The sequence below is a fragment of the Rhipicephalus sanguineus genome, chromosome 4, assembly GCF_013339695.2.
Source record: "Rhipicephalus sanguineus isolate Rsan-2018 chromosome 4, BIME_Rsan_1.4, whole genome shotgun sequence".
NCBI lineage: Eukaryota > Metazoa > Arthropoda > Arachnida > Ixodida > Ixodidae > Rhipicephalus > Rhipicephalus sanguineus.
The window spans coordinates 25688164-25700158 of NC_051179.1; the positions used below are offsets into that span (position 1 = coordinate 25688164).

The window sequence follows — 11995 nt, forward strand, 5'->3', positions numbered from 1 at the left end:
CATAGCCACCGTCTCCGTACAAAAATACCTTGCCTTTCGGTAGTTAGAGACTCGGACAAGATGCCGAAACCGGAAGTGACGTCCATCTCATGCGATGCAGCTTGCGCCCCTATTAAGACCCACAAGGTGATGGATGACGGACCACATCTCTGGAACAACCTGAACTCGCTTGTCTTCGGTGATGCGGAACCTCGGTGACGCCGGAAGTGACGTCCATCCTATGCGACGCAACTCTCGCGCCTCTTGAGACCCACAAGGTGTTGGATGGCGCGTACAGCCTGACTCGTTTGTCTTCGGTGAGCCGGAACCTCGGTGACGGCAATGCCTCGGTGGTGGACGGACGGCGTCGAGTCAGTAGACGAGCCGCCGCTGGACTAGGATGAAGCCGATGACGATGACAAGGCCGATGCCGACAATGATGCCGACACCGACGCATATGTACATGCTCTGTATGGAGAGCAGAGGCTTGTTCCTGTTCTGGGGCTGCCCGCCACCCTCGGCCCGCATCAAGGACGCCTGCGACCCTTCAAACATGGCTACTGCTGTTGGTATCCGAGGCGGGCGTGGTGACTCGATCGCAGCGCTCGGTGTTCTCAGTCTCGCGGTGCACGCTGCTACAGCGCGCGAATTGCAGCTCCCTTCGTTCTCTTCGCTTCGTCCATTGCACACTGCAAGGGCTGCCTGATAGGACTTATTATTTTACCATCTATCGCTTCGCAGCACAAAGAAATATTGTGTTTAAATGGGTAGTGTTACCTTTTATACGTTTTTTTGTTTGTTATCTGTGCGTGGCCACGTGTGGGTATATTTTGTTCCGCACAAGTGAATAGAAGTTCAGTTGCGAGTTCGGCGCTCGTGTTTCTTGTGTTCCTTCGTGATTTTGTCGTACTTCGTGGCACCGTTCCATAATTAGGAACTTATTATTTGTTTAGATAAAGGCTCTGAAAATGTTTTCTGTCACTGAAACGCTCACCAGATCTTAATTAAGAATGATTCCCGCCCTTTTTTAGTCCTTCTTTTTCTTTCTTTCACCTTCTTGCTTAGACTGCAAATCTCGAATAACCACGACGGATGATCGACAGGAGTGGACCTATCTGGGCCAACGCTATTAGACTAGCTTCTGGGCTATCCAGACTATCTGGTCCCGTCCGAATGATGATGATGTTGACGATGTTCCTATATTGGAACCAATCCACTAAACGGGATTGGCCAAGAGTCGCGGGAATTTAGTGCAATGTATTTTTAAAAACCCCCGTTTGTGCTGGAACATTGAAAATCACTGAGAACCAATAGTTTTTCTTTATTATTGGTGTTAACTGACCATCTTCAATAAGCGCTTAAAATAAGCAAAATAACTATGAGAAAAGGCAATGTTGAAAATCTTGATCGATGAGCGCATAAATATTTTGCAGCGGAGACGATCATCATTGCCTTTTTCTTCCACCCTATTACTTCAACTTTAAAGCTCGGATAAACATCTCTCTCACGGACGCTCTAGTTCACATCAGCTGGTCGACACGCGCTAACGTTACCGAAAATAGACAGTTTGGATACTTCACATCGAGTGGATCCAAAAGCGCGACGCTTTTGCAAGAAGAGGTGTCAGCTGCTCTAATTTGAGATCACCATGGTCTGCAGCCTCCTAAGCACATATTCTTCCGTTCCATTGACGTCATGAATTAAGGAGCCAACAGAGACACAGTTGGGTCAGAAGGTGATGAGGGCTTTTTGGAACACCGCACACTCTAGAATTCTATAACATTGGTGCTTGTGCAAATCGAAGCAGGCATCTCTCTACAGGTTTATAGAATGTTCTTTCATTATTTCCCATATCATTTTCCTTAAGCACAGGATAGCTAACCGGAGCTAGCATCCGGTTAATCGCCCTGCTTTTCCTTTGCCTTTCTCACTCTCTCAAAATTAGCGGTCTGTTCCATTAACCAATCGTTGTAGTGTCGTTTCACTCGTATCAAAAGTGACAACACACAAGAGGTACAAAACGATTCGAAGTCTGTTCCATTAACCAATCGATGTCGTGCCGTTTCACTCGTATCAAAAGTGACAACACACGAGAGGTACAAAACGATTCGCAGTTGCATTTATTCTGCTTATTTTGTACAAAAATACGACAAATATTCGCAAAAAATAACACTCAGTGGCTTATTTCTAACGCACAGCTTAAAACAGATGCACGGCGTCTTTCTTTGTGTATACGACAACGTTGCGTAAATCACAGAGCAACAACATGTAAGAAAATTGCCCCTAGGTTAAAACGTGCCACATTGATGACTCTGCAAAAGTACACAAATTTTTCTCCCTGCTACCCTCAAAACGAAAAAAACTGAACGAAACCACTGGATACCCGCTTTTCGCGTTTCTGTGGCTTCGTGTATTACAAGCGGCACACAGTAATCTCAAATTAAAGGACTAAAACAACAAAAGTTCACTTAAAAATTGGAAGACGAACAAATCGTAGATATTGGACTGAAAGAGGCAATGCTGACGTCATGACAGCCAGTAGACAACATTAACATTCATTCATCTATTTTTAGACATCGATCACTAGCCAGCACTTACGAGTGCTGGTATTACACTAGTAAATACGGTAGTTGAAGTCACGTAACTTTTTTTAGGTGCGCTCAGGTATCACATTACCCTCCTCGCCAGAAAGGGGATATCGCATGCTAAGAAATACGTCGTTTTTTAAAAGAAAACAACTAGGGTTTACGAATCATGAGAGCCTTAGAAAGCATATCACTGGCACCCAATACGTAACAGTTTTCACTGTTCAGTATACCTTAACCGCTTTTCCGGGCAATAGACAATAAAACTAACGTAAGCGTGATACGAGACATCTTTTTTTTTCGAATTCTATGCAACGTTGGCAGAACGCTCTAGTGAAAATTTCGATACCCCTCACGTCCATTGCAAGCGCACACCGTTAAGTAATACATCAAATCGGAAGTTTTCTGCCCACGAGAATCTCAAAATCTTTCAAGAGATCAAAATAACGCGCCGTACTTCTTTTAACCGAAAAACAGACTAGCGTCCTTTTTTGCTCCGACATAACACAGAAGTGCTCTTTATTTCTGTTACCCAGTTTCTTGAAGTTCTACACAGATTCCAGTCGTTTTCTAGATATAAATACGCAGCTCTAGACATTTGTTAGAAGTATCAGCAGCGTTTCACGCAATGAAAACCTACAACAGTGTGCTAGCGCAGCTTAGGTTAAAACAATGTCATGCCGGCACTTCACTGTAGTTGTCATCTAGCATTGAATAAATATTGTAGCGTGCAGTAAACTCAGCGACAGAAAGTTCTGGGTTTACTCATGAAAGTTTGCAATCTCTACGTGTTCCAAGTGTTTACAGGCCCGTGGGTTTATGTAAAATTAACGGCGTGCGCTCTGTATACCTTCTCGTGCATGCGATCGTCAAAAATCTCTATACACCAAGTATATGCAGTACCGTTCTTAATTACTAGGAACGTATGTACAGAGCTTAGCCCCGTCCTGGTGCTGTGATGATTCCGCGTGTGAAATGAATTATTAATAAGACTCGCATACGATGATCCGACACATATGTACACCTAAGCAAACACATTCATTCTGAAAAGCCTGAGAAACGCGATTACATACGTTCGTAAAGAATGTATAACTTGAATACCCGAACTAATAACTCGGTGTACGAACTGAGTGCCGGATGTATTCCGTGGTTACGTATAGTTAAGCGAACCAAAAACCGGCTCAGAATGAGCAACCCCGTCTGATAATCAAGCTAGCGCTGACACTGCTGTAATCACTCTTTCGTTTTTGCTTTTTTTTTAAATTCTGCACTGCATGACGAAGTGAAATGACTGGTTTTAGTGAAATATTTCAAAATTCTATCAGTGCCAGTCAAGACATTCAGGTCCAGCTTCCTATATTTTCCTGGAAGCTAGTCCTTCAAGACTGTCAAAGCCTGATTAGCGCTGGCTAAAGAATTGGAAAGTAGGGCAAGCATTCACTCAGAAATATGTACATTGCAAAAAAAAATTATCTGCCGCGTGCAACTCAACGTCGACATCATTTCGTGTTTCGACTTCAAATGTAGGCTGTCACATTGGGTTACACGCGCGTCTAAGATGTAGGCAGACTTCAAAAAACGACTGTACTGCAGCGGTGGGAAACAATATTTCTCAATGTAACCGTATGAAGTACACCCTTGCAATTTTTTAATAATATCACGCGAGCATAGAGCTCAGGATACGGTAGATTCTACTATCGGCAAGAAGAAACGAGATCAGCGATACAACGATCAGGGTCACAGCGGCTTTCTGAACACGTGATTTCACAGAAAATCTGATATTGTGTATGTATCTCTAAGCAAACAGCGCAGCAGAGGCGCATGCGCACGAGTGTACTCTCGGCGCTTGCGCATCATGTAGGGAATCTCGTTACCTCTCGCCTATATTAGACGCTACCATGTCGAGGGGTCAGAACTCGCGAGATATTTAAAAAATTGCAAGCGTGCACATCATTGTCATACATTACACATACCTATATAGTAGAGCTGTGTGCGGATGAAGACTAATGCCATTGCTAGAGCCAACGAGCTCCGACTGGCTATGCCGTCAAACCCACGCACCGTTCGACCCTCCGTACGTTTCGTACGCACGAAGAAAAAAAAAACACTTTTTGCGTTCTTTGGTTCGCACAAACCCCGCTGCTGTATTTAAGGCACATCTGAGTACCGCAATGGACAACCACTCGTTCCGGCACGAACTACATCCTACAAGGCCCTCTGACTGTTTAATTCTTTCATTTTGATTCAAAACCGAAACGCATACCTGAAGCAAGAGTGGACAAAAATTAACGTAAAGAAATCGAATAACCATGTTTTACCTTTAGCGTGCATAGTTCAAGCAAAAACACCGCTGACGTTTATCGTCCTTGCATATGCGTCACGATGTTGGCTCTGATGTCCTCTACCACCGCATTCTTATAATCCTCTTGCTATCTGGTGATGTGTCCAAATTATCACTTATGAGCTCATTATTCTTGTAGTTCCCATGGCAACGCTAATGCACGTTCTGTACAACACGTTCTACCATTACGACAGCGGCGGCAAACTCCAGGTCCCTGCACTTTCGTGAGCGCGCGTTGATTCGAAGGGGTGAACCACGGCGTTCGTGAAAGCGGGTTTAAAAACTCGTCGACCCGTTGCACCCCAAGCTTTCAACTTTAAATTGTCGGCAAAGCGTCCAGCGCTGTTACAACAGAGAAAGTATACAACAGAAACAGTAGCATCACGGCACAGACAACATACAAAACACAAGCACTGAACCATGGATCACCAGTCTCTGCAACATAAAAGGCGTGCTATCACAGATTCCACGAGTTCAAGCACAATAAACGTTCCTAATAAGAATTATTGTTCGGGTTTAACGTCCCACTAGCACTATATGATCATGAGGGACGCCGTAGTGGAGGACTCCGGAAATTTCGACCTCCTGGGGTTCTTTAACGTGCACCTAAATCTAAGCACACGGGTCTCAAGCATTTTCGCCTCCATCGAAAATGCTGCCGCCGCGGCCAGGATTCGTTCCCGCTACCTTCGGGTCAGCAGTCGAGCACCATAACCACTACACCACCGTGGTGGGTCAGTACATAAACATTCCGTACAGTGGCTCGTCTTCATGACGCAGGGGAGTACTTTGTCAACGTCCGTCGTCCAGGGGAGCGCCGGAAGCTACCAGGTAAAAAGGAGTTATCACGTAGCGCTGACGTGTACACTGGAGTAAACATATTCGTCCACATATGTGACCAAACAAGGAGTGCCGACAAATAACATGCGTGTGCGGAAACAGCGTTGGTGGTATACATTTTGTCACACAATGACCGGCCTCGACGTGTCGGAAACATTACCTGTTGCATGACCCGCTGCATGATCTGTTGCTTTATCAGGTAAAAGAAGGTACAAAAGTAGCTTCGTAAAGATTAGTAGGCTACCGACACGTTCCTGCAATCAGGCATATCGAACAGGCTTGCGAATGCAATGAAGGTTACGGCGCATGTGATTGAGCCCTGGCCCCACAAAATGTCGCCACCAGCACTTGCTGTTCCCGCAGAAGCCTTCCTGTATTCCGAATATGCGCCTATACAAGCACATTCCCGTCTGCTCTAAAGCTCCAGTAATCGGATAACGAACTACGGTACCGTGCTACGTACTACGGTAGGGTACGGCAGCGCACGAGGGTACAACTGTCGCGCCAAGTGGACGGTCGTCAAATGAGGCACTGTTTCCAATTTGTCTGGCGCTGCTCTAGCACTTCACTAAATGTTCCAGAAGCACTAGGACACGGCGGGGTCGTCGCTAGTTTCGCGGTCACAATCACCCCGGTGTCACAAGGACGCGAGCACGCATCGTGCTGACTGGAAGTGTGGCGTCGCAGCTTGAGTTCACGGCTGCTCGGTAGCTGCAGCCGTTGCTGTTCAGGCGTAGAATCCCCAGACGAACGCGCACACAGCGATGAGAAAGACGGCGTTGAGAGTGCACACGGTGCCCCAAACGCGACTCTCGTCCAGGGCCGCGACGGCGTCCTGGGCCTCCTGCTCGGGACTCATGGGTGGCACTTGGTTGGCCGCCATCTCCTGCTCTTCCTCGTGCGCGGAGGTGACGCCACAGATGCAGAACAGCGCCTTCTTGAAGCCTCTCAGCTCTACGAGGGTAAACGCGGGAGAAGAACGAGTGAAAGTTTAGCAAGCTTGCAGCAAACAGCGATGTGGGCTAGTCGGTTTTTGTTCATCTTAATGCAAAAAACTGGGCGCACTAACAAACAGGGACAAAAGAACAAAAAACGACGACACAGATGCACAGACCTGAATATATTTTGTCTAACACTGGCGTAGCCAGGTTAGACTATAATATATATATATATATATATATATATATATATATATATATATATATATATATATATATATATATATATTGGTAGCCGGAAGCTACCAGGTAAAAATGAGTTATCACGTAGCGCTGACGTGTACACTAGAGTAAACATATTCGTCCACATATGTGACCAAAGAAGGAGTGCCGACAAATAACATGCGTGTGCGCAAACAGCGTCGGTGGTTACATTTTGTCACACAGCTGTATTATTTTGTATATATTTTGTCTAACACAGGCGTAGCCAGGTTAGACAATTGTATATATATACACGCACACGAACACACGTAAAGGTTGGTAATTGACAGCTTTTCAGGAAAACTCAGAAACAGCTTAAGGTTGAAACGCCCACTAGCCTCTCTAGAGAGGGTCATTCTTGGTCACTGCAGTGTTTTTGTAAGATCTGTCGTTTCAAATTTCAGTGGATATTGTCGGGCAGGTCCCCTGTGATATTGGCAGGTCCACATAGGACAGGATGAGTATGCGCATATCTTACAAGTTGTGGTTTTTAAAAGACTAGGTCAAATTTACACGAAACATCGACGCCGACAAGCCATCTACATTAGATTCTAGCTGTCCTTGCATCTACTTCGCGTAAACTTTTTCCAAATCTGCAAATATCGATCAAGGTATACGAACCCTTCCTCGGGGCTTGCATCACTTCGTGCGGCGACGTGTGGCCCTTAATGTTCATGGGCACATCGTTGGAAGCCAGGTTGTCCGTGCTCTTGTTGTACGCCAGGTTGTCCGCACCTCCGGTGACTGCGCTGACCGTGGGCGGCACCACCTTCTTTGGCTTGTCCAGTTCTTCCCTGACCTTGGTGCTGAATCTCGTCGAAAAGGTCAACCGATAGAGCTGCACGAACGACAGGGTGCGAACAACTTAGAGAAGGAAAGACACTAAAGCCGTGTCGCTTAGAAGTTTCTAGCTTAGCCGATTCCGCTTTGAGTCAGGCACCCTTTATACGCATATCACCGTTCCTTCCGGAGTAATCGCCTGGTGTGATCACCAGGTTATTGCAATACCGGGCTACAATCAACACTATTCGAATAATGCATGCAAGATGATTAGGCAAGACCCTTCGCTGTAAGATGCCGGCAACGAAGAACAACATTTCTAATGCGTAAGCATTCTGCGGCTATTTCGCCAGAAAATCTGTCCGTTTGCCCTTAACGTAACGCGTTAACCCATAGGAGTACATAGGACTCCGTAGGAGATATTGCGGTATATAGTGAATAAAGGCGACAATTTATGACTTAGCAAGAGTGTTGGTGCTCGAACCATCGAGCTTCTGATCAGAAGTACTGATATGGGGTTCTATCGGTCAGATTATAGTCGACAGTGGACCGAAGCGGATGAAAAGGTGCTGACTGCACATGTGGACATATGTGTGGTCGGATCATGTTGAGTAAGATTGATAAGCTCTGATAACGGTTGCAAGGAGGACCCAAAAAGGCATTTTAGGGACCGATATCCCACACCAGGTGAGTATTTGGTCAAGCGACAACTTAATTAGCAGCGCTGATCTCGCGAGTGATGGTTTGCGGCGCAAAGCAATTTAAGATTGACTAAACATTCTTCGGTAAGCTTCAAATCATTCTTGTTTTCATTCAGGGCTAGGTGTGTCACATTTTTCACTAACTTAAGTCGAACAGTATAGTAAGCCTTGTATCGACATTTTGACGGGGTTTCGTAAGCGTATATGGCGTACTCACATGTCTCTCGTCAATGGGCGGCGTGAGAAGGCTGACGACTGCCGTGGTGATGACCGAGACGATGAACAGAATCGCACCAAAATGCAGGTAGTGCACTTGAGAGATGATGCTGGGCCTGGGGTCAGCCACTCCGCTGCCGCAACTGGGCACGGCGTACGAGAACTCCCAGGCGAATCGAGCGAGGCCGACGACCAAGCCGACCATCAGTCCCCAGAAGGCGCCCTGCGATCCATTAGTACTTCCGTGAGTTCGAATACTGCAGCGGCCACGGTTGCGGACCAAGTTTGGTTTAAGCTTTAAATGCGAACCACGGATTTGCTTACAGATCCCAGGTATTTCTTTTCTAGGTCATTCAAGGTCATTGTAGATTTTTGGTAGTCATGGAATTGCCCACTTCTTAAAGTTTCCGTGCTAAAACTGAACTTGGAAAGGAAAGATGCCACACAAAATTGCCATAATGAAGCAACCGAAAAGGACATCCCTAATTCGTGATTGGTATCTATAACGTTTTCATTAAAGATACACATTTTAGGATTGAGATATAAACTTCTTTAGTTTATGTCTTACTCAAGCGGCAGCCTAATTCTGTCCTCCGTCTTGTTCCTAGAGGGGGCTAAAATAGTAAAATTAATTACTAACAAGCCCAAGCCTACGCTCTGTCGATGTGTAAACGTTGAACTTATGAGAATTACGCTTACTTATATCTCTGTAAGTATTGATGTTATGTAATTTTAATTTACGTATGTTTGGTATTTCATATATAATTTGTAAATCCCGTATAATCTTGCGTAATAGATGTATAAACGAACCCTACAGCGCGCGTACACAGGGCTCTCACGTTTGTATATATGTGGGCCCCACACCCCCCCCCCGGATGTTTAGACACCCTTGCGATCATTTCTAGAGAAGATCGTTCTGATCAGGGACACTCACGGGTTCGTTGACGCGCTTCCAGGAGACAGCCAAGACGTAGACGGCGCACACGGGCGGTGCCAGGTAGCTGGTGACGCTCTGGATGTAGTGAAACAGCTGGCTGCCAGGGAAGTGCTCGATGATGGGAATCCACACGATGCTCAGTGCGACCAGGACGACGACGAAGGAACGGCCGACGATGAGCAGCTCGACGTCGGAGGCGTGCTTGCGAAACTTCTTCCAGATGTCGATGGTGAAGATTGTCGAGGAACTGTTGAAGATGGACGTCAGCGAAGACATCAGGGCGGCGAGCATCACGGACAGCATCATGCCACGAGCACCTGTGATGCGAGAAAAGAACCGAGATGGTGGAGGAATAATTGAGGAGAGAGAGATTGAAGGATGTTTGCAGCAGAATTCCTTATCTCCTGTACATAGATCAGGATTAATTATCCGCGTACCAAACTTCTACAACTGCTGCATGAATTACAGCAAAATAGGAAGTAAAAGAAAGCACAGCGCAAACGAAGAGGAGACAACATTGTCTCCACTTCGTATCTGTTGTGCTTTTTTTCTCGTTTCTTTCTTCTTCTTTTTTTCTTCTCTTCTTTTGCGTAGCGCTCATTTATGCTGAAATTATGCGACAATAGCTCCCATTTTAAACAAAATCGTGCTCGAAATGACCATGTGCGTATGGATTCGGCGTGTTCAATCTTGAGAGGTTCACTCACCGATTGGCATCAGCTTGACGACGAGCAGAGGGTAGGCAATGTTGGTGCAGCCGTTCTCGCTGCCACAGATTTCTCGGCACCGATCGGGATTCGAGCAACCGACCAGATCTGTGTGTGACGAGAAGGAAAACAAAAAGAAGGTGAGCGGCGAGTTTCAGTTCTATGCTTACATGTGACTCGCACAGTATCCTTCGCGTCCATCATAATATTATGATAATACTATCTGGAGTTTTACGTGCCACAACCCCGATATGATTATGAGGTACGTCGCAGTGGAGGCCTCTGCATAATTTCAACCATCTGGTGTTCTTTAACGTGTACTGACCCCGCCCAGTTAACGGGCCTCTAGCATCTTGCCTCCATCAAAATGCGATCGCCGCGGCCGGGATTGAACCCGCGACCTTCGGGGCTGAGCACCATAACCACTGTACAACCGAGGCGGACTTTCGCGAGCATAAAATTAAATGATTCTTGCACATAGTTTATATGCTCGGCTTACTTTCTAACGTGACTGTAATACAGTTAAGGAAATGTCGACATTGCAAATAACGCCAGAATAAATTTGTCTGTCGTGATACCAGATTTAAGATGTTCGTTTTTGGTCCATCTCTTAAAGAAATTACCGCTTTCTAGAACAAGAACTCGTTATTAGTCGCTTCGAATTCACGTGAAGGAAACCCCAGTTGGACGGAAGTAAAATCGGAGCCCTCGACTATGGCGGATCTCATTGCAAGTAAGTGCTTTAAACAACATAATTTGGTGCAGGAGTCCACCGTACCTTTGTGACGGAACGATCGGCAGTTTGTACTGATAAAGTTGGAGTGCTCTTTAGTACTTTCACGATTTGAGCGGGGAAGGAAAGCGAAGTAAGAAAAGCCATATGACACATATCCAAAAAAAAGGTGCTCTATTCCACTGCACCCTCAACCTCACCCCATTCGTTTCTAAACCATCACCACCTTCAGCATCGATAATACGAAGCCTGGTTTACCGAAACGTCCCCTATAACGAAAGCATATCCGCATAGCATGACGCGTTGCAAATAGCGAAGCAATGCAACTGACTCAACGACCACGTGTCAGCGCTCGTCCTGTGCACTCTGCGTTTCCTTTCGTATTCGTCTTTGACGCTGCATCAAGCATGCTCGTCAACGACCGATATCATGTCGTTCTTCTTTCCGTCTTTACTTCTCGGGCAAAGAAGAGAGGGGGAAGGGGGAGATATGGCTTCGCTGGTTTTCCATGCAGACGACTGACGCCATTGATACGCGAAGAAATTTTACTGTGTTCTATAAGGCACGCAAAACTGCTCAACGGTCACAGGCAAAGTGCAAGTAAGCATTTGTTCACAGCTTCTAAATTAACATGTCATTCGCACAAAACTAATTAGTTTTGAACGAGACTGATTTCCGGTTTCTTCGTTAAATCGAGGTTCGCGTCCAAGAGAGTAGTTGCTAACTAACCTGGAAACAGGATACGAGCAGCCATGCCAGGCAGGACAAGGAGGTAGAGGGGGAGGAGCTTGAGGTAGCCGGCAAGGATGCAACCAGCCTTGGCGTGAACCATGTTCTTCGCAGACAGGGCTCTTTGGACGATAACCTGCAAGAGGATAGTGTCACGTGTTAGACATTTGTAGGCAGGTTTACAGTGCCGCAAATGACGCGATTTAGTCATCGCTTCTATAAAAAAATTTAGTGTGTGTGTGTGCGTG

At 46.0% G+C, this 11995-nt stretch overlaps 1 protein-coding gene across 1 annotated transcript in view; it reads right to left on the reverse strand.

The window, feature by feature from the left end:
- Positions 1-2084: 2084 nt before the first annotated feature.
- Positions 2085-11995, reverse strand: part of LOC119389638 (sodium/glucose cotransporter 5) — a 54575-nt gene continuing 44664 nt past the window's right edge. The window contains exons 9-14 of the mRNA XM_037656994.2: positions 11748-11883; positions 10286-10393; positions 9576-9895; positions 8643-8864; positions 7566-7782; positions 2085-6699 (exon numbers count right to left, since the gene is read on the reverse strand). Coding sequence (XP_037512922.1) covers positions 6473-6699; positions 7566-7782; positions 8643-8864; positions 9576-9895; positions 10286-10393; positions 11748-11883 — 1230 coding nt within the window. The 3' untranslated portion in view covers positions 2085-6472. The remainder of the gene's footprint in view (positions 6700-7565; positions 7783-8642; positions 8865-9575; positions 9896-10285; positions 10394-11747; positions 11884-11995) is intronic.